Consider the following 23,931-nt stretch of genomic DNA (forward strand, 5'->3'; position numbering starts at 1 on the left):
AAGCTGCGATGAAGTGAGAGAGTGGCATGGACATATATACACTCCCAAATGTAAAATAGATAGCTGGTGGGAAGCAGCCGCATAGCACAGGGAGATCAGCTCGGTGCTTTGTGATGACCTAGAGGGGTGGGATAGAGAGAGTGGGAGAGAGGCTCAAGCAGGAGGGGATATGGGGATATATGTATACATATAGCTGATTCACTTTGTTGTACAGCAGAAACTAACACAACATTGTAAATCAATTATACTCCAATAAAGATATTTTAAAATAAATAATCTACTTCTTAAAAAAAAGTTAAATGAAAGTATAACAATTTTAAAGTCCTACATACTTTTACTTTATAAAGCAAATGAACCTGATATAGAAGGTAGAAAGGAAAAGTTGACTATTAAACCGGCAATTCAACAGAACAAGCAGGTACACCAAGGACACCACAGATCCCTTATGTGAGGAAGGAGAATATTGGAGACAAGCACTTCCTTTACCATTCATCTGCCAGCTATTCTCCCACCAACTGTAATCAAGTCACTCTCCTGCTCAAAAACGTTTCACGGCTTCCCAGTGCTTGCAGTTTAAAACCCAAACTCTTTAATCTGACATTCAAGACTCTCAACATCTGGCTTCAATTCAAATTTTTGGCATTCACACTCACTTCTTACCTATCAGAAACCTCTGCTATAGCCAAACTATTCTTCTTAATCGTCAGCCCCCTCTCCAGTCTCCTTCTGCCAAAATTCTATCCATTTCTCAGAGTATAACTCAAAACTACCTCCTGCATGAAGCCTCTGATAAGTGCAGCCTGTGGCTTTTTCTTTCTTAAAACTGATAATATTCACTTTTGCATACACTGTGCTGTAATGTAGTTATTTGCACACATATCTAATTTCTTTAGGGTTTCCTAAGGACCAACTCCATGCCTTTTACTATCTTATATCCTGGCATTGCACTGTACGGGTCATAGTTAATCGATAAATATTTGTTGAAAAATATTAACAAATAACCAGTAAAGATTGTCAAGTTCTGGTGATTATAAAATAGGAATTCATTTATGATACATCTCCAAGAACATTAAGTATTACAACTTGCTAAAGATAAAAACAGTTATATTAAGTATCTGACTGGGGGGGACTGCCTTCATCTTTCCAAACATTAAAGCTCACTTGTAAAAAGTCTATTAAGCTTAACACATTTTGAGTTGAATCTGTGGGGACAGACCACACTTTACTAAGCTTTATAAAACTCTAAATCCTCTGTTTTCTATCTGAACAATAAGAAAATATCCATGGTCATTATTTCATTCACCTTCTTCATGTTCCCTCCAAGAGCAGGATACGGAGGTTTGTTGACATGGCTCCAATCGACTGGCACGCGGATCATTTCGTAGAGCTGAAAGATGACTAAAGCATCTGCGAGGTCACTAAGACAGGAGGAAAAGAAAATGAAGGAGAAGGAAATGTTGGTACTACCTGATTCTATTAAGCGCACTGGAGATGGGCTTATATCTATAAAAATACAACAGGGTCATTTAATGCTCAGAGAATGGCAGGCAGAACAGATCATTTGACCCAAAAATTCTAATCTAGGAATCTGTCCAAATTTTTTTTCATAAATGTTTACAAAGATATATGTACAAGGATATTCACTCCCAGAGTATTTATTAATTTGCAAACAATCTAAAGGCCTGGCAGTAGGGGCTGTTGAATAAATTATCCATACCATGGACTCCTGGGTCACCATAAGACACAATAAGGTAGATCTCTAGGTACTAACATGAAAAGCTTTACACAACATATTACGTTTAAAAAAGAGGCAGAACACTGCGTACAGTTTATTATCTATTAAAAATATTTTCAAAATTAGTAGTATTTAAATACCTCTGTGTGATATGGACTGTTAATAGCAATTACCTCTGGTCAGGAGAAAAAGGAATATGGGAGGAGTAAAAAGGGATTATCATATTTTATTTTGTTCTACTTAACGTACATACTTCCTGAAGCTTGTGCAGTGAGAATGAGTTCATCTATTACTTATGTAGTACGGTTTTTAAAACTTTAAAAAAATAATTATATAAAAATTACAATAGCTACTCAGTAGGAAGCTGTTCATGTTAAATAGCGAGCATTAAGAGGAAGGAATTTATGAGCAAGTAGGCGTTATTGAAGTAAAAATACTACTACTCTGTATTCAGAAAAACACATTCTTCCAAGGTGCACAGAGTATGTCTATTGAGTCTGTTTTCAATTCTGTATGCTAAGGACATAATGCAACAGTGATTGATTTTTTTTAATTGCTAGCTCTGTGATTAATTACCTGACTTTTCTCCCTCAACAACTTGTTCATTGAGTTATGTTTTGCTAAGGTTCATATTAAAGTTGCTTTGCATCTCTGAGCACACACCATATGGCCGTGAAGGGGGCTGGGCCCTGTGCTGAGTGAAGGAGGGAGAAAGTCCTCCTTTGATGAAGGTAATCAAGAGCTAAGTTATCTATCAGCACATGGAGAACTTTGTATGAAAAATAAATCACTGAACTAGTTGTATAGGTTCTGAAATCTCACCTATTTCATGATTTTTTTCTTTTTTACTCTAAAGGAATTCATTCTTATTTCTATGTAGTATGGTTTATTACTCATGCCTTGCAAATAGGGAAGCTGATGCCCAGAGAGTTAAAATGATTTCCAGAGAATTTAAGATGTGTTCCAGAACCAACTTGTCATAGAAAAATTCTAGGACTAGTAGTTCTTAAAATATATTTAATAACCTGTTGAGAGGAGAGAATTTTCAATTAAAATCAATCTAAATTTTTATTTTGCTTTGGTCTGGGTTTGGTGTAAGTAGGTGGGGAGCTAAAATCACTTAGAGGTGGGTTTAGAAATATGAGCCAGACACAAATTCATGGACACACAGCTCTGGTGCCAACTAGACCTCTGGTTATTGTTTTTCTATATCCCGATGGTTCTTTTTAAGGTTATGTTATTTTTGAGAATTTTCTGAATTCCCTTTCCCCCTCCAAAAATTACATACACCCAGAAGCCCTGTGCTAAGCAGTTCAGGATCTAAATAACTAAAAATAATCTTTAGCTAAAAAAATTTGGTCAATTCTTCTCCACTGTCAACCACAGAGAACTCTAGTGTTCCTGACATTTATGAAGTTACCATGAAGTTTCAACAAAGCCTAATGCCCTAGTTTTAAATTTATTTCTTAATTTAAAAAGAAAATACATGCTCATTGTAAAAAAAAAAAACAAACCCATATTTAAGTTACTAAGTTTGAAAATAAAAGTGTCCTTACTACCCTACCCTCCTCTCTAGGTTGCATACAGTTTGGTATTCATCCCTCCAGATTTTTAAAAAATTCATATACACATATGTATATACTCAATTTTTAAATAATAATATCACGGTAGTCCTATTATTAGTTTCTCTCAATTATATATTATAGACATTCTTTCAAATGAGTCCATAAAGATCTAACCCCTTTTTACCTTCAGCATTTGAGTCCTTTACTGCCCTGCTACTATAACAGCAGTTTCAGTCTAAATATGTATATCTCGTCATCTAGCTAGGATTTACACACTCCTATTAAAGACTTTATTCAATTCAGTCTGTCACATCAACGCTAGTTACCAGAATCAGGCAATACCGGTTTTAAAGACTATTTTGAATATACACCAAGAAATAACTGCACCATAAATCTCAGTTACCCAGTGAACGTGGTCTTTTGTGGCATTAATCTTCAGTTCATATTTTAAATAATAATGAGTTTCCTTGGTGTGTAAATTATTAATAGGTTTAGTTAATTAGACCTTTTTCCTAAAAAATATACGATTAGCTGAAGTTGAGTTCTTTTGCATTTTTAAGGCATGCTGGTAGATCTTATTATAAAGAGAGAAGGAAGGTTTCCTCTCATCTACACCTAGAAAGACACCTTGTTAGCACTACCAGAGAGCACAGGAAATGATTCAATAAAAATATTTTCTTAGTCCAACCAATGTTAATAACGTGTCATCATTTTTAAACAAGAAAGAACAAAATAAACAAGTACTCAGGGAAACCAAGTTATTTCTACAAATTAGAAAAAATATACTGAACAAATTACGGGACCGTTGAAGTTTTGGGCAAAAATAAATAGAAAGAATGTGAATTATAATGAAAAATACTGATAAAATGGTAAGAGCAATTTATAAAATATTACTGTTCTTCTAATCTGTTAAAGTTGAAATAATTTATTATTTCCCTGATTAGTAATTATTAAAAAGCAAGATGAACTGATTATCTTTACTAAATTGGTTATTTATATCATCACAAATTATAACTAATATTATCATAATCTTATCTTTTCAAATAATACTTTTCTTTTAAAATCTAGTGTATTGCCAATCCCCAGCATTCTGAAACTCTAAATGTTGGCTAAAATTCTTGAGATTTTTAGAAAATGTTCTCATGTAAACATACCTACAATTTGAAACTAGAAAAGTTGGACCCTGGCCATAAAGCTGCATCTCATAAAATATTTACCTGTACAAATGATTAATGTATGGGTTGACTCCCAAGGAATTCATCCAGTTCCGAAATGTCCTCTCTTCCTTGCTTTCTCCTAGAGTAGACACAAGTTCACACTGATGATTCAGGACAAAAGAAATCAAGAACTATATTTTAAACCATTCTGGCAGGTACAAACTGGCCATACATACTTTGCCATGGTTCCTACGATACTACAATCTTTTTAGGGAGAAAAAATCTCTTACTGCCAAAGTCCTTGTTTTCCCTGTCTAGAAAGCCTCCATTTGCTTTCTAAATGTCTCCATCTAGAATCCCTTACTTGATGTCTGTGAATTACTGAGCCATGGGTTTCTCTGTTCAGAAAAGTAACGGATAAACTTATGTGGTCCTATCTGTAGTTAATGATTACATGCAAAAGGGATTGGCTAAAAATTAATAAAGCAGCCTTTCAGGGTAGCATTAGCACATTAAACAAAAATAGAAAAGCTGTACCTTCCCCAACGCAGTATCTCTAAATTTGTACAGATTATGGTTTTACACAGGAAAAGTGTCTGAGCACACAAACCTGCATTTTAATCAAACAGCAATGAAGGGGAGAGGTAATATAAAAACAAGCAACGAGGGGCTATAACTATTTTACAGGCTTCCTGAGTTATTTTAGATTGTCCCTACTGAAAATACATAAGGGACACAGCCCCCATTCAGAGTGCGAAGACAAAGACACATTTCATCATGGTAAGTCACTAGACCTCAAAGATCACCTCAAGAACAAACTCCTGCAGGCACTATTATTGAACCTGTGATTACCTACGCTCCCTGAGCAGTCCCTTCACAGCAGTGCTTACCCCATCCATAAGGGAAATGTGGACTCTGGTGTGCCACAAAGTGGGCAGAGAGAGATGGGGGCTCTTTTTGCCACGTCTGCTTTCTGGTCATCCCCTGGATTGCAGATTGTCCTAAGTGACCATCTATAAATATTACTGTTTCTTTTTCAGCCAAGTTAGGAGACAATGGAATGGCCTTGCCTACACCTCATCACCAGACTCTTGAAAATTTGAAACATTTACACTTCTCACCCCTTCTAAGCCATGGGCAAGTCCAGATCACCATCTGGACTTTGGCTCACGTGGGATCCCCAGGACAATTTGGCACATTTAACCACCTGAGCTCCAGGGGCCCAGTCCCTATGCAGTCATCCCTGCAGTCATCTTCAGACTGAGTGCCACACACAGTGTATACCTGCACACCCAGAACAGAAATCCAAACCTTGTAAAATCTAAAAGATTCTGTTTTTTTGTGCCGACTGGTCAGGAAATAATCTGCCCCCTGTATTTTCATGTGGTTTTCAATACCATTACCTAAAGGCTTTCCCAGAATCTGCTTTAATTCTTGCTCTGTTCAATTACATAGCCATATAATTTCTTGCTTAAATTTTGTTCCCTCTGGTCTGTAAAAGGTAACTGATCAGTCTGTTGTATCTGCCACTGCCATTTTATAATATATAACTGATATGAGAACCTTTTTAAAAAGAACCAAGTTAAACTAAATACTCCTAGAACCCACGCTTGCCTTGTTTTAGGAGTTATTAAATAGGTTCAAATTAACTGTCTGAACTTTCCTGGAAGTGACATAAATATAACCATACTATGATCAACAGCTTGATGCATGTGACTTGGGTTCACCTTTTAGGTGTTTCTCTTTTACATTCTATTATTTTGCTATGTATATACATTTTTTTCTGGTAATTAGAGAATTTTTCCATTATTTCCATCTAGGAAAATCCAAATTATGTTTTAAGATTACAAACATCGATCGTGTATAACAATCATTTAATTTTTACTTAAAGTAATATGCAATTTCTGCTGAACCTGATGATAAAAGACATTAAAGTTGTATTTTGACTGAGTTCTGAAACTATTACAAACTTCAGTGTTTCCTGTTTCTTCCTATTGTTCTAAACTAATTATATCATTATCTTAATTTTTGATACCTGGAAAGTAAAACAGATTTTACAAGTGAGCATTTGTTTATCTAATACCATTTCAAATTGTCTTGGTAAATAAATGCTAAAAGCCAGCAGCACTATGCATTTGCGCAAGAGCCATGGTAAAGCATTACAAAAACATATGTATTCCGGACTGGAAATGTTGTCTGGATTTCAGACAACTGAAGCCATCTTAGAAGTAAAATCTTAATTGCTGACATAAAAGAGAGAAAGAACTATAAAACATTCTTTTCACGTTCAGGGCCAAACTGACACTGCAATTGATAAAAGTTTCAGAGAAAATAACAAATATATTAAAAGTAGGCTACTAAGAGGAAAGAAAAGGAACATATATTGAACACTCACTACATGTGCTAAGTGATGTATTAAGTGTTTTCCTCTTCCTGACCTGAACATTATTGAGCACATACTGTATGCTAAACTCATTCATTCATGAAAGGTCATTTTAACTTGCTCTGAAATTCTTCAAAATAAGTATTATTAGTCCTGTTTTATATATGAGAAAACCAAGGCTCACAAAGATCACTCAGTTATTAAATGGTGGTGCCGTGATTTGGACAAAGTCTAATTCCATGGTCTCTGTATTTTCTATCACCACAAATGAATTCTGAGATTGTCTATATGTAGCCCACATATTTGGGTCAATTTAATATAAAGATTTAATATTTAACTGGGCTTTTAATTTTCTTTAATTCCATACAGATAAAATTCTTTGCCAATGAGGACATACTAATATATGAATATGGGATGTGATACGGTCAAGCTTCAAATTTCACAAGGCTCTACGAAAACAAATGTACAGAGGAAAAAATTCCAATGACAGTCAAAGTCAAATTCATTTTTGGCAGATGTATCAGGACATACATATGTTCTACATAAAGATGACTGATAAATATTTCCCAAAGTATCTTTTTACATAAATAAAGTAAATACTAATGGAAATATTTAGCAATCCTATTCACACTGAAAAATTCCAAAAGCATGCTGAACACTAGCAAAAGAATTCAAACGTGACAAATAGGAGAGCGAGCAAGTTGGAAAAGGTATCTAGCAAGAGTTCAGTGACTATAAAAAGCAGATCATTTTTAATATGCCACTCTAAACAATGCCTTCTACTGTAAGACACAGAGGAATTTTGAAATTTCCCAGACCGAAAAAAACACAGCAGTCTCCCTTTTTAATTTTTTAAAAGTTCTAATCCCTCGCCCTAAATTTCTCTGCTGAAAAATCAACATTTTTTAACCTATCTTACCTCTCAGTTACATATCTATGTAGAGAACACAATCTTTATTTTAGTGAACTTCTGAAAGAGTGAATTAATCATATTCCTCAAAGAACATATTTGTTAAACCTGAAACTTCTTTCATTAATCAAAAAGCTGTAATCATAAAGTGACCAGGACCTTGGAACTCTGGTTGTGGCAGTCAAAGAGAAAAAGATGATGAAGCTGATTTTTCACTCTGTCTTACTGGGGAAGAAGGGAAGAAGGTGGGTGATGTGGGAGAATGAACACTGCAGTATCAAGTTCTCCCCACCAGGAAGAATCCCCACCTGAGGACCAGCTTCTCCAAACCAGGGCGACCATGAAGACTATTTTAGGAGTGGCCCTAACCTCTGACAACTGCCACCATTGCTGCCACTGTTTTTACTCTTAGTTCTGGTACTAATGTGGGTTTTAGTATGCATGTGAGTGAGTGTGAGGTTGGCAGAAGAAAAGGAGAGAGGCTGAAACAGATAAGGAGAAAGAACTAGACACCGAGAATGTTTTTGTCATTATGATGATTCATATATTGTAAGCTTCAATGACATTTAGTAAATGTAATGTAGCTAAGTAATACAAAATGATCTATGTTATAGAATCTAAACAGATCCTGCCAAAGATTACTTGAGATAAAAACCCGCATAGCACAGGGAGATCAGCTCGGTGCTTTGTGACCACCTAGAGGGGTGGGGTGGGATAGGGAGGGTGGGAGAGAGGGAGACGCAAGAGGGAAGAGATATGGGAATATATGTGTATGTATAACTGATTCACTTTGTTATACAGCAGAAACTAACACACCATTGTAAAGCAATTATACTCCAATAAAGATGTTAAAAAAAAAAAGAATAAACTTTTAACTTAAAAAAAAAGATAAGTTTGTTTATTCACAGCAGAGGGATAAAGGCTTTACATCAAATCATGAAATCAGTTGTCAAAATTGATTTCTAATGTGTTAACAACTACACTATTCCATCATTATAGAAGGCAAATTAGGTGGAGAGTTTACATAATCAAGTCTTGCTCTGCTATCCTAATCAGGTTTCATTTGTGTTTCTTGCTTGTCATCATTCATTCTTTAGGCATATTAAGACAGAAAAAAAAAAACACAACATGAACAATGCAAAAAATAAATATCAACCCAGACAGAAAGAATAAATGGTACTAATAAAAAGAACATTCAGAATGAATATATTTATAGAGTAGAGAAAAGTACTAAATACAGTACCTACATTAGGAGGGGTCAAATCTGCATTTCATGAAGCAAAACAGGAAAGTATTATAAATTATGAGACAGATAACAATAGCCCACACACAAGACAAGTAATGAATATTGTAAATTTTTTCATGTACACTAAACACATTAAAAAGAGAACAATACTGGAGTCAAACTGTAGCTTTCAAAGGAGAAAAAAGCTACAAATAATTATTTTTTCCAATAGCTATAATTCATTGTCCATATTGGTGGTGTAATTATGTTATGTGGTCATTTAAGAGAACGTTTTAAATGTATGATGGTTTTCACTAAACTCTTATGGAGAAATGACAGACATGTAAAATCTACCTCAGCATTCTCTTTTAACCAAAATGAAAAACGACTTTAAGTTGAACTTGTTAATGAATGCACATGCCTACACACAGTAAACTTCATCTCCCACCACAATCCCCTACCTCTGACAGTGAAGTAGGACAATACCACAAAAAGATACACACAGTGAATCAATTAAAGACAGAGAGAGCATACCTTCCAATAAATTCATATCGATGTCATTATTATCAGGCTTGTGTAGGCTTGGGTATGTGTTAAACAGATTAGCTACAAAAGCTAAATTAAGTTTAGGATTGCCTGAAACCACATCTGCAGGAGTAACAAACTGTCTGCAGCCCAGTTTATCTGCTTCCTGAAGCATGAATTCAGCACGCTTCAAGTCATTTTCCTCCTAAACAATGAAATAAAACAATGAAATGAAATAAAAATGTTCAAGATTAAACTTTTTACTGGCATAATTTTTAATTCATATACATATTTATAAGCAACTACTTTTCTGGAAATATATCAAATAATGGCTCAAAATAGGGTCAGAATGTGCAGGAATTCCAAATTAACTTCCCCATTTCTTTTAAATCGGTAAGAACAAGTCTCTGAGTTTTCTTGCTGGGATCAGTGGAATATTTCACCCTCATTGCTGAAGTACTCAACAAAACTCTCAAACATTGTATCAGTAAGCTTCAACTGGCTGAATTATAGGTAACTTGCTCAAGGCCATATACTAGAATGCTTTCTGGCTAAGAGGCTTATCTCACCCTTTCTACTCTGGTATTTCCAGTAGAAATACTTTTCTCAATGAAATTGAGAAATTCATTTTCTCAATGAAATTCTTTTCTCAATGAAAAACAAGCTGGGATACATATAAAAAATATTAAAGTCAGTAGGAACAGCACTTTTCACAATTGCAAAACCCTGGAAACAAACCAAATGCTTACCAACAGGAGAGCAGATGAAAACTGTGAAACTGTGTTATATTCACACAATGACATATAACAATATGAGTGACTCATTAATATGTTCAAAATAAGTATAGAAATTTAAGTATATGATAAATTTTATATGAAGTTAAAAAGTAAAATAAATTTTGTAGAAAACAAACTTATGGTTACCAGGGGATAAATAGGGGAGGGATAAATTGGGAGATTGGGATTGACAAATACACACTACTATATATAAAATAGATAAGTAATAAGGACCTACTGTGTAGCACAGGGAACTCTACTCAATACTCTCTAATGGCCTATATGGTAAAAGAATCTTAAAAAAGAGTGGCTATATGTACTAACACAACATTGTAAATCAACTATACTCCAATAAAAAATTTTTTTTAAAGTAAAATAAATTTAATTTTTTAAGAAATACATTTGGTTGAAAGAAAACTATAGCAAAAGAAAGGCAAAAAACGATGAACATAAGATTCAAGATGGTGATTATCACATTAAGGGGACGCAGAGAGATGGCATAGGGAAGAACTACACAGCTAAATGTAAACTGATGTCAAAGTCTTAGCTTTCTTGTTGGATTGAGGGTTTGTATGAGCTTGTTACAATTTCAATACAAACAAACAACTACCAGACAAAAATAAATAAAAAGAGGGACATGCCTGGACCCACGATGAGAGTATATCATGACCAAGGATTATGACTTATCTAATTCTGTGCACCAGAGTTGTAAATAAAATGTAATTGAAATCAGAGAAAGCAATAGGTTCAATGCTATTAAACAGCAATAAAAAGCTCCTCAGGTAGACGTGAACAGATCACAATATGTGGACCTTACTTAGATCTTAATTCAGATAAATTATAAAAAGAAAACCTGACATTTATGAGGCAACAGGAAATGTCAACACTGACTAGTTATTTTGATATTACAGATTATTGTTAATTTTTTAGTTATGTACGGTATTATGGTTATATTTTTAAAGGGTCTTTATCTTTTAGAAGTACATATTGATGAAATGATACCATGTCTAGGATTTGCTTCAAAATAATATGGAAGAGGAAGCAAATAGGTAGGTGATAAATGAAGAAACAAGACTGACCATGAGTTGATAGTTGTTGAACTTGGGGGAGGAACACATGGTAGTTCAGTATATTAAGTTTGCCCACTTTTGAATAGGTTTGAAACTTTCTGTAAGTTTTTTTAACTTCCTAATTTTTGTACTCAAGCTAATTTGTAAATTTTGCAATACTGATTTTTAGATTTTATAATAATTTAAAATATAATTAATTAGTGATGACTCAAGTTGCCTTTAAAACTAAATACTCTGGATATTACACTTTAAGTACTTAATAGATTTTCATACAAACTATAATCTGACCATACTTTAAGGTTTCGATAGAACCACCCCGGGTACTTAGAACTTATGCTAAAAGAATGGGCTTCCTATAAAATGTGTTAGATGGGTCAGGATTTGTATCAGTTCTTCCTACACCATAAATACTAGGAATTGCCATTTTTTATTTTGTGTATTGTCAAATATAAGTTGGAAGAACTTATAATCAATTGCTTAGAAATCTAATAACAGCTTGTTGCTCCCTTTCCTTGTGCACAGCAGCAAAAGCACCCTGGTGTGTTCCAGTGATGTTGCACCAGGGAAATGTGAGTGTAGGGTTGATTCCACACATACTCAAGGTCAGAATTCTGCAATTCCCCTTCCTCACTCATGACAGCCAGATGGCTTAGCATGGAAATTTAGAGCCTAGGGCATGAAAAATAACTTCTGAAAAGCAAAGAGCCAAGGTTTAATGAAGGGCTGAGGACGCCACCAGGGAATGCTGCCTGAAGCGAACTGTACTCTAAATATGACTGTACTCGCTAGTCAAATTCATAGAGACGCAAAGTAGCATAGTGGTTACCAGGAGCTTGGGAGAGAGGGGAATGGGGAGTTATTGTTTAATGGATACAGACTTCACTATGTGATGAGGAAAAATTTTTGGAGAGGGATACTGGTGATGGTTGCATGTACTGCAAATGTAATGCCACTGAGCTGTACACGTAAAATTGTCATTTTTATGCTATGCATATTTTATCAAAATTTTTAAAAATTTTAATTAAAAACTTACTCACATTAAATCCTGAAAGGTCAATGGCAATGGCAGGTCCATCATCCCGGTCACCTTTAGGTGCAATCTGATTAAGCAGATGAAAATAGGCTCTTGAATCCTTTAAGGAAGGAAACAAAACAGAATTTTTCAAATGAATAAAATCATCATTGGATTTACGGGGAAAAGTACTCAAATTGAAGCAATTGTCCTCATCTCAAAGAATGGAATAATAACTTAGTAACCTTTACTTATTGCTTACAGGATCCTGAATGCACTATGCTGTTTCACCCTTGAGAGCTTCTAGCAACACTGTTTCCTAAACCTGGAAGGCCCTTCCTCACCTCTTTCATCTGTTTACACTCCTAAGGATCAGCATCAGTTAAGATTAGGGCCAAGTTTCCTTGACAAGTCTCTTCCAGTGGGGAGGGAAGTGTTTCAAGCTACTTTGGTTCAGAGACACACCTGAAGACCCCCTTTTGTCTACTGATTCCCTATGCCCTCTGATACTTTGGTTTCCTCTTAGCTGGTTATTGAGAAAGTGGAAGTAAGTATTAAACTGGACAAGCCCACAAGGGTCTCTAGTCTAGCAACAGATGTAATTCTCAGTCCAAATTAACAGACTGACATTCTCATTATAATCTAATCTATCCGTGGCATACAAAAAGGGAAACGATACTTTAATCTGCTAATGCTAGCATCTCTTTCCTCTCACAACCAGTTGTATTTCTTTTTAAAAGCCAATAAACCAGTTTTTTGGTTTTTTTTTAGTAAAAGATTTTGTGATTATAAGTGGGGGATCCCCCTCACACAGAGAAATGCAAAAATTTCATTTTCTACACTGTGTGCTTGTGAATTAAACTTCAATTCAAATTTAAGTCTGTGATTGAAGTTCTTTTTTGTCTTTGTTTAAAAAATCACAGCCATAACACACACACACATACAAATTAAGTCTGAACTCCTTTTGTTCCTGACATGCATCTACATCCTTTTTGTATGTCGCAAACTTGAACATTAAAATATGAACCTTAATGTCCTGGCTGAAGTTGCTGATGGTACGCCATCCTGCATTGGTCAGATGGTAGTTCACCCAACGCAGCAGTAATTCCTCTGGAGAAAGCTTCATCAACTCTTCTAGATCCTCACCTTCATTTAGCAATGCAATCAGGGCTGAGAGGAAAACAATGAAATATAAATTTTTCCCACAGTAAGTATATATCAATGAAAAGTAAATATTTTTGATGACCTTACCTTCATTTCTGGAAATCTCAATATCAGCAAAAAGACCAACTTTGATGATCTGCCAGAGAAGTCCCAAGACCAAGTGAGGTTTTCCTTCTTTGAGATCCTGTGCACCAATGTTGACCACTGTACAACCAATGGCTGAGGCAGAATTCAGGGCTAGGTTTAAATTTTCCTGAATCGCCACAAAGAAAAATACACGTGAGAAAGTACTTTCTAAACTCTTATCAACAAGTTGTGAAGGTAAATAAGACACAATGGATGGTGAAACTTCCCATTTTTTTTAACATAAGTAGTATTTATATCACCTCTATATGCCAATGACTTTCAAAGCCATATCTCCAGGCCACACTTCCTCCCAGCACCCACTCTAAGCTCTACACCTGTATACATATTTGGTTATGTCTACCTGGATGTTTCACAAGTATCTCAAACTCAACATGTCCATAATTGAAGCAATTTTCTGTCCATGCTTCCCTAGTCTTCCTCTAATCCTCTGTCAAAACTGGCTTTTCCTTTATTTCCTGTCTTGGTTGACAGGACCAACCTTCATTCTTGCTTCTTTCTTCCTTAAGTCAGAAACCTGAGCAGAATCCTTGTTCTTCTTGCCTCTAACATCCTGTGACCAATATCTGTCAATTCCACCTTCTAAATACCTCTGGAAACTGTCAGTACCTTTCTTCAAGTTTCTTAATTCCTTCCTAACACCCATGCTCAGACTTACTCTCTAAAACCCACCTTCCATAGTACCCTGCTGTTGGTAACCTTATTAAAATATGGACCCGATGGCATTCCCTAGCTTTAAAACCCTACAAATGTTCCCCCTCATTCCCACTATCTCCTCTCACTCACTCTGTTCCAGCTCTATAGGGCCTTTGAACTTGCTATTCCCTCTGCCTGGAACACACTTTCCTCAAATATCCACAATTCCTTTACACTGCTCAAATGCACCTAATGGCTTTCTCCAATTGTCCTACACAAAATAGCAAGCATCACCACAGCCTTTGCTCGCACTCATTATTCTCTATTTTACTCTGTATCATTCTCCGACATGTTATATAGTTATATATTTATTTTTATATCACCCCCAATTAGAGTATGAGCTCTAATTATGATGAGAGAAAGAACTCCTACAACTCAACAACAATAAAACAACCTGATTAAAATATGGGCAGACGACATGAACAGACATTTCTCGAAAGAAGATATCAGATGAACAGTAAGCACGTGAAAAGCAGATCAATATGACTAATCATCAGGGAAACGTCAACCAAACCACAATTAGGTACCACTTCACACCCATCAGGATGTCTATTATTAAAAAAAAAAAACCAAAATAAAATAACAAGTGTTGGAGAGGATGTAGATAAATTGGAACCCTGTGCATTGCTAGTGGGAACGTAAAATGGTGCAGTTTCTGTGGAAAACAGTATGGCTATTCTTCAAAAAATTAAACACAGAAGTACCATATAGTTTAGCAAATCCACTTCTGAATATTTACTCAAAAAAAAAAGCAAGCTAGGACTCAAAGAGATATTTGTATTCCCATGTGTGTAGCAGCATTATTCACAAAAGCCAAAAGGTGGAAACAACCCAAGTGTCCAGCCACAGATAAACAGATAAGTAAAATACAGTATAGGCATACAATAGAATATTATTCAGCTTTAGAAAGGAAGGGAATTCTGCACAGGCTGCAACATGGATGAATCCTGAAGACATTATGCTAAGTGAAATAAGCTGGCCATAAAAAAGAACTCTTGTATGATTCCATTTATATGAGGTACCCAGAGTAGCCAAATTCATAGAGACAGAAAGTGGAATGGTGATAGCCAGGGGATGGGGGAGTGGACAATGGGGAGCTTTTTTAAAAAATAATTCATTCATTCATTTATTTTTGGCTGCATTGGGTATTCGTTACTGCACGTCGGATTTCTTTAGCTGAGGTGAGCGGGGGCTACTCTTCTTTGCGGTGCATGGGCTTCTCATTGCGGTGGCCTCTCTTGTTGCGGAGCACGGACTCTAGGCGCACGGGCTTCCGTATTTGTGGCACATGGGCTCAGTAGTTGTGGCTCGCAGGCTTCAGTAGTTGTGGCTCACAGGCTCCAGAGCGCAGGCTCAGTAGTTGTGGCACACGGGCTTAGTTGCTTCGTGGCATGTGGGATCTTCCCAGACCAGGGCTTGAACCCGTGTCCCCTGCGTTGGCAGGAGGATTCTTAACCACTGCGCCACCAGGGAAGTCCCAGGGAGCTATTATTTAATGGGTATAGAGTTTCAGTTTGGGAGGATGAGAAGGGTTTTGGAGAAGAATGGTATTGATGAATCCATAGCAATGTGAATGTATTTAATGCCACAGAACTGTACACTTAAATTGGTTAAAGTGGTCAACTTTATGTTATGTGTATTTACAACAATGGAAAAAAAAGGAAAAATGGCCCAGAGCCATCTTGAAGGTGCTCTCTATGGCCAAATCTGGGACAAGTTAAACACCAAAATAATCAAGCACAGTAATGAATTAAGCCACTGGAAAAAGTAGGAATTCCTGAGTCCCATCAATGACAGAGAGAGAGAAGAGAGGTCTCTGGGTTACAGAAGAATGCCAAATAATAAAAGACTAGGGCTTCCCTGTGGGCGCAGTGGTTGGGAGTCCGCCTGCCGATGCAGGGGACACGGCTTCGTGTCCCGGTCCGGAAGGATCCCACATGCCGCGGAGCGGCTGGGCCCGTGGGCCATGGCCGCTGAGCCTGCGCGGCCGGAGCCTGTGCTCCGCAACGGGAGAGGCCACGGCAGTGAGAGGCCTGCGTACCGCAAAACAAAAATAAAAGACTAGTAAATGTGGAGGAAGTGCTGGAGTTGAAAAAAAAACATAATTTTGCAACCATCATGGTAAAGACCCTGTTAGGAAAGAATCATCAATCTAGGGAATCTAAAATCTAGGGGAAAATTCTGTTATGGAGCAGGATATCTGCATGGCCTTCAAGTGTTTCCTCATGGACTGCTTATTAGTTGCAAGGGAGAAAAAGAAAAGGAAACAGTAATTATACAGTGGAGAAACTGGGTAACATCTTAACCTGATGATAAAAACTAACATCAACTATAAGAGACATACAGATATCTTGTGCCTCTCAATATACAAATTTATAAACTTGATAACTATACTGTGGTAATATAAGAGAAAATCCTTGTTCTGAGTAAATATATGCTAAGGAATTCACTGGTAAAGAGTGATAAGGTCTGTAACTTATCCTCAAGTGGTCCAGGAAAAAAGGTTGTGTACACACGCACACATGAGGGAGAGAGCACAAATATTAAAGTGCAATAAACCACTAACAACAGGTGAACCCAGGTAAAGGATGTATGAGTGTTTTTGTATAGTTTTTAGTTTTGCAACTTTCTCTACGTTTGAAATTATTTTCAAATAAACCTAAAAAAGGGTAACTCAAAGTTTTTTTATCCAAACATGCCATTAATTTTAATCTAAAAGCTTAATTGAGGGCAATATTTATTTAATAATATTAATTAATTTTTGCTTTAGCTGTCATCTATCAATGCTATACCAGTGATCAGAAACACAAATGTACAAAAAAAGAGCCACCAAACAACAAAAAAACAGTTTGGGACAACACAAGGCAGCAAATTGGAAAAGACACTGAATTAGAAAAATTTAGAGTTACCTTGGCTTTTAACTTTTTTTTTTCATTCCCTCCTCCTCAAATTTCTTCCCTAAATAACAAATGCATACTATGTACCGATGACATTTTTCCGATCAACTTTTCACCTTTTGGAAAGGCACGGTGGCCTGTTTGCTATTGGCCTACTTTTTTTGGCCATTTAATGGTGATAAATAATCAATACAGTCAGACTTTTAAGTCACCAAAGATAAGAGGAGGTAACTTTAAGAGCTAGGGGATTTGTTGTTAATTGTGTTTGATTTGCTTTGGGGAAAAGGTAGAGATTGTCTTTTCCTCTTTTATTTCTACAGTCCACGTTTGGGTGGGGCCCCTGCTCCCACAGTTTGTTTAAATTTTTATGTTTACTAGCCAGAAGTTTACAAAGCAGAGTGATTATTTCAATGGCTTCCTCTTACAGTATGCTGAAGCAATTTATCTTGCTGGGCTCCAAGTAAGTGGCTGTATCTCTTGGGGTTTAGTCAAGGGTAACTGAAGTAAGCATTTGGAATTAAATTATTTTTGTAGTGGTATTAAGCAATATTCATTTAAATGCAGTTCTCCCAAAAGAAGGCAGAACCAGAGAATCCTTCAATATATTTACAACCTAAATAAACATGATAATTGTGAAAATATTTTCAGTAAATTTCAAGTATTTTCTAGATATTCAGAAGATTTTTCCTACCTTCAGATATGTTTAATTACCTTAAATCAAATCAATATAACTTTCAAGAGACAGCCTCTGTCAATTTACGCTAGACCAGTAATATGTTTCTCTCTTCATTTCCAAGAGCATAAAGAATGTTTGCTCTCGTTGTGATTCCCCAGAATGCATTAGCTGGGGAAAGAACTGGACTGAAAATTTTTCCAGTAATAGTGTTAATCTTGCAATGACCCATTACATTGACAGCATGGCACTGTGGCCAGAAGAAATATGTAATTTCACCAAATTGACTGTAATAACTAGTGAGAACCAAAACCTTCCACTGCTTTTCTCAGCCTGGACAGTGACAAGGAAACCACACCTTAATGTGACTTTGTACTTATTCCTCTGTCTTCACTGGCATGACTTTATTCTTCCAGGAGAAGAAGGCAAAATATTTGATTGTTCATTGAAGCCACTACTTGCAAGACCTATCAACTCCTCAGTGGAAAGTATCAATGGACAGTTAATACTCTAAAAGATTCTTTGACACCCTCACCTTGAAATCCTCCCCTTGCAATTTCCACCAGTTCTGACTGTTGCATCAGTTGCATCATCATCCTTACCCAGTCATTAGTCTCCTCTCTTCCCCTCTCCCACAGTGAAAGACCCACCTTAAACCACAATTCCAAATCATCAGTTCTAACCTCAGCTTGAAGACACTGCCACAGATTTGCAGGTGGTGTTTTCTCTTACTGCTGTAAGCTGTAAAACTCAGCTTTGTCTTAACAGGTTATGTTGGTGATATATGGAGAACCAGCTTTCGATGTTAATTTTATTCAAAAATGTTGGCTTTACAAGTATAGTAAATGACTTCTGAGTAATTGGCTAAAAATGGATTGAAAATAAGGAGCTAAAATGTGCTTCCTCAAATAAATGGTAGTTTCTAATTGGTAAATACATTATTGCCCTACTGGAAGTGAGGGAATGGGATGACCACTATTGTCTAGAGCCGATTCTAAAGAACAAGAAGTAACAGGAGAACCCCATACAGAGGTTGCTCTCCAAGTCCTAACATGGACAACTGCCCTGAGTGCTCAACCTTCCTTCCTGAAGACCTGTTTTGGGGGGGATAGGCGAGAACAATGGGGAACCTTCAACAACGGAGACATAAGAGAGGTTGTTCCTCCTTGTGTTTCAGTGTCCTAATCTGTAAAATAGGATATCTTACCTTACAGAGATACTAACAAAACAATCAAGCAAACATGGCAGTTTATCTTGGAAAGCCATCCATTCTCTCCCATCTTTTTTGTGCATCAGTGAATTGTCTGCGTCTAAGATAGAGCCCACTTTACCAGGCAGAAAAATTTACACTGCTGTGTGAGATGGTTTCTCATGTCCCTTCTATTTTGATTAACTATCCAACTCTTTACTAACAGTCTCAAATAGGGATTGCAAGTTTTCTTTCTTTTAATTCATACCACTTTGCAAATTTTCGTTTCCAATAAAGCTTCAATTCCAGATGAGTCCACTTTGTGAATGATTTTTTTTAAGAGGACTGTGCTAAACACTTATCAGGTAAGGACAAAGGCATTCTTTGTTATTCAGATTTCATCCTTATTTTACATACCATCACTTTCACTGCATTTGTAATGTCCAAATGAGCTTTATGTTTTCCCTACTTAAAGTGTAATTGAAATTAAGGTCATATATGTGTGTGTACATTTGTAAACATATGTAAGTGTAAAGTATATACATACACACCTGGTATATATGTGAGTATATCAATTGCAATGGATTTTTTACATTTATAAGGAACAGATTCAATCTCCTATACCTACTCTTGTGTTAGTTTCCTGACTTTTAGGTCCCTAAATCATTGCCATCTGTTTGACTCTTACTCATATAATTATTTTTCTTTCAATAATGACAAACAATCAAAAGAATGCAGCTCAGCAACACATTGGGTAGAAAGAGAGATGACCAAGTATCCAAGATCATAAATGAGTCCTGCTCTTAGCTACCTGATCTCTTTCCCTTGCTTTCATAGTTATTATATGTCATTTTCATCCTTTTATATTTCTCTTCTTTCATACATCATGATACTTTACCAACCTATCATCATGAGGCGAAAAACTATATTATCACAATCTTTTACAAATGAATTAGGCTTCTTCGAGATAAAGTTTCATGGGAAACGGGTAGCTGTCTAGCAGATCTATTCCCAGAGCTCTAAAATTACTGAATAAACAAAACAGATTTAATAACCACAGTAACACTTTGCCCCTTCCCAGAGGGCTATCTTTTCTCATTCTACATTAGTACACTTTTTCAAGCATCTTAGAGACCTCGACTATTATCCCTACTCATATTGGAAGAATGCTATCTCTAAAAACAGAAGTATAAAAAACTTAGCCCCTCAGACCCATCCTATAGTACTGCAAAAATAGTTACAGAGTATTTTTCTTCATTTTCTCCAATGCACTGCATATAAGTATTAAAAGTAAAACCGTACAATTAATTTATACAATAGTAAGAAATGTTGCATTTCAGATTCAGGGCCATAAAAAATGGTGTGACACATGCATTCTAAAAATAAGATGTATATTTTCAACAATGATAGATATTAGAGGAAACATCCTGACACAAGATATGAAGGAGAATAAACTTCTGGCAATTGCAGTCAGAAAGGGGCTTCTTCAAGAATGGTAGTTTCTGCTTGGAATATGTAACATTATTGGAAAATGGGGGTCAAGAAAGCCGTGTTAGTCAACAGCAAATTCTGTACTACTCAAGAATAACAGGAAATGGGAGGACCCCTGGATAGTCTGAGACTAACCACATATCACTACTCCAAGGTCATAGCTTCCTTATAGAAGAGCCTTAACAACCTCAGCAAAATCAAGAATTATACCTGCCAATAGAAATAAAGGAAACAGCCTAGCAGTAGCTCACTTTTAATAGCTACAGCTGTGACTAGCACATTAACTTAGTTGCTTATTACTACCACCACATGAGAGTGGCAGTATAGCTTGGTGATTAAAAGGATGGGCTCTGGAGCTAGACTACTGGGACCAGATCCTGCGTCGGCCACTGTGCAACCTCTCAGTGCCTCGGTTTCCTCATCTGTAAAATCATAGCATCCACCTTACTTTAAGGCTGCTGGGAGAAGTCAAAGGGATAATTCATGTGGTGTGTTCAGAACAGCGACTGGTACCTAGTATGTACTGAGTAGATACTGATATTCCCCTATTGATCTAGAGATTTTGAGGGGAAAAGTGTGGTGACTATAAATTCCCGGACTTTAACAAGATCTGAATGGAGAAGCTGACTACAGAACCATCTAGTACAGAAAGAATAGCGAAAATTTTGTGAAATGGTAAAACATGTGGTAAAACTATGGAGTATTCTTGTCTCAATCAACCAACAAAAACACTGGCATCAAGCGAATATTCATTAATAAAAATAACTCAGTAACTACAATAGTTGAGGAACATAATCTGGACACTACTTTAAATTTCATCCAACGTACTTTGAATCTTAATTTCTTCATTAAAAAATGCAGCTGAATTTTTACTTAGTAAAAACCTAGTTTTTAATAGGAAACCAAAATTATGTTAAATCAAAGGATTTGCCTGGGCCTAAAGATCCATTAATAAGGGACCCATGATCCTTACAGTAACATGATTACTAGCAAAGGACAAATACTTACAGAAATAGTGAAAGGGGTGAGCTTCTTCTTATTAATGGCTCTTTCATCAATTGTATCTGGTTCAGATAAGTTGATCATTTTACTAAAGAGAAAATGGGAATAATTTAGTTTAAGACTCCCAGAAATGTTTTCAGTTTATTTTTGCAAGTAGACAATAAAGTTAAATTTTGAAAAGTAACCATCCATTTCTTTGAAAATTATACTATAATTCATATCAGGGACTTAATTTTAAAATTCTAAGAAATATTCCCTAACCTAAAACACATTCATCATTCACTGCAATTGTAATCTTAGCATTTCCTTCTAACTGTTTTCAAACACTCTTGCATTTTCTTTATGTGAATCTTGCCTTTATTTCCTTTAATGATCATCAACATTCAGCAGCCTGAAATGTTGAATAAAAAAATCCTCAAGAAGGCTAATTTCATAAAGTGATATGAACAGCGTTAAAATTACTGTTGCTGCAGAAAGATGAAGAGCCAGAGACTTGGTCTGAAATTTCAGTAATTCAAACATTTTAAAAGAAACTAATATAAATTTTATCTCTGTATTTTAATAAAGGTAAGAAAATACCCATTCAATTCATAATAGGAATTTCCTCTGAAGGTCAGAGGAACAGATCAGACTTGTAGGTAGAATTCAAGGTATATTGTTATACGTAATGTCCTAAAAACTAATATCCTGTACTCGTGGATAGTTTTTTATTTTTAACTAAAAAACACAGAAAAAAAGACTGAGGAAATGTGCCAGAATAGCAATAATAGCTATTTATGGGTGCTAAGAATATTTGTGGTTTTCTTCTTTGAAAGTCTTCTGTTTTTTTATAAACTTAAAAAATAAGAGATATCTGCTTTGTTCAAAGAAGTACGCTGGGACTTTAGTACACACAACAAGGACAAAGACATGCCCTTAGAGAGTTTACAATCTAGTGAGCAGAAATAGATTGCAAAGAGCCATGGATATGACGAGATTGAATTAAAATGTTAATCTGATTTAAGCACAAATGAGATATATAGTTCTATTACATTTCCTCATGTTCCTGTCCCAGTCAATGATCAACAGTCCCACACTGAGAAGTGAAGAAAGAAACAATGGGGAATTCCCTGGCAGTCCAGTTGTTAGGACTCCATGCTTTCACTGCCAGCAGGACCAGGTTCAATCCCTGGTCGGGGAACTAAGATCCTGCAAGCTGCGTGGCACGGCCAAAAAAAAAAAAAAAAGAAAAGAAAGAAACCCTGTGAACATTATTAAATGCATCAGAGGAGTAACTCAAAAGTTTCCTGGCATCGTTAAGGAAACATGAAAAAGATCCCAAATAAGAGATTGCATTTGAAAGAAAATGTTGGAAAATATATAGTACTTGATTTTCTATATAATATATATAAAATATAAAAATTTCAAGACTAATGTAGCTACTTGCTGACTAATTTCAAAAGACAATGGATTCACTGAATTGTAGTTTCCACTGAATGCTCTTCAGTGGACAGTAAGAACATAGCTCCCTTAACGCAATGCTCAACTCACCAAAGAAGGATGCCATCGGCAAGTGATTTGAAAAGACTGCCATCATTGGGATTCATAGGTATGAGATGCTTACAGTCAGCGTCATTCTCCAGGGCTTTGTTTATCCAGTTAACAAAAGCCACTTTTTCTTCCTCTGAAAACAGAAAATCTTAGTTGGCATACCTCATTTCACAAAATTAATTGCACCGCAAAAATATAATTTTAAATTTCTGTTCAAAAATAATAAATGCCAATTTTTAAAACCTTACTGAAACAATAAAGGGTTTAAGAGGGCGTAGGTTTAAAGAAAAAGGGGAATTCATTCCACTTTTTTCATCTGATATATCAGGGAAGAGTAAGTCATATACCTTAAGTTAGCACAATAAATATTCGGTTTGATTCTAAAATCTTTCCAAATATATATTCCTTCTGAGAGCTAGTGGATCAGGAACCAAACACCAGCGGTCAGATTACACACACACACACACACACACACACACACACACACACACACACACACACACTCATATATGCCAAGGGGAGAAATACAGGAAACAAATAACCACATCAATAAATTCCACCTGCCCCCCAAAAAACTTTCATAGAGTTGTGATTTGGAACTTACAACAGAAATACTAGTTTTAATCAAGAGTTATTTGAATGCAAAGCGAGAGAGAGGCACGGACATATATACACTACCAAACGTAAGGTAGATAGCTAGTGGGAAGCAGCTGCATAGCACAGGGAGTTCAGCTCGGTGCTTTGTGACCACCTAGAGGGGTGGGATAGGGAGGATGGGAGAGAGGGA

The 23,931-nt window shown here is 36.0% G+C and overlaps 1 protein-coding gene across 1 annotated transcript in view; it reads right to left on the reverse strand.

Moving 5' to 3' along the window:
• The window catches only part of PLS1 (plastin 1), a 103,837-nt gene that overhangs the window by 14,460 nt on the left and 65,446 nt on the right, over positions 1-23,931 (reverse strand). Inside the window, exons 5-12 of the mRNA XM_079922829.1 lie at positions 23,145-23,277; positions 21,621-21,702; positions 13,610-13,775; positions 13,386-13,528; positions 12,384-12,479; positions 9,510-9,705; positions 4,518-4,596; positions 1,304-1,418 (exon numbers count right to left, since the gene is read on the reverse strand). Coding sequence (XP_079778955.1) covers positions 1,304-1,418; positions 4,518-4,596; positions 9,510-9,705; positions 12,384-12,479; positions 13,386-13,528; positions 13,610-13,775; positions 21,621-21,702; positions 23,145-23,277 — 1,010 coding nt within the window. The remainder of the gene's footprint in view (positions 1-1,303; positions 1,419-4,517; positions 4,597-9,509; positions 9,706-12,383; positions 12,480-13,385; positions 13,529-13,609; positions 13,776-21,620; positions 21,703-23,144; positions 23,278-23,931) is intronic.

The sequence above is a fragment of the Stenella coeruleoalba genome (assembly GCF_951394435.1).
Source record: "Stenella coeruleoalba genome assembly, chromosome: 5".
In the NCBI taxonomy this organism is placed as follows: domain Eukaryota; kingdom Metazoa; phylum Chordata; class Mammalia; order Artiodactyla; family Delphinidae; genus Stenella; species Stenella coeruleoalba.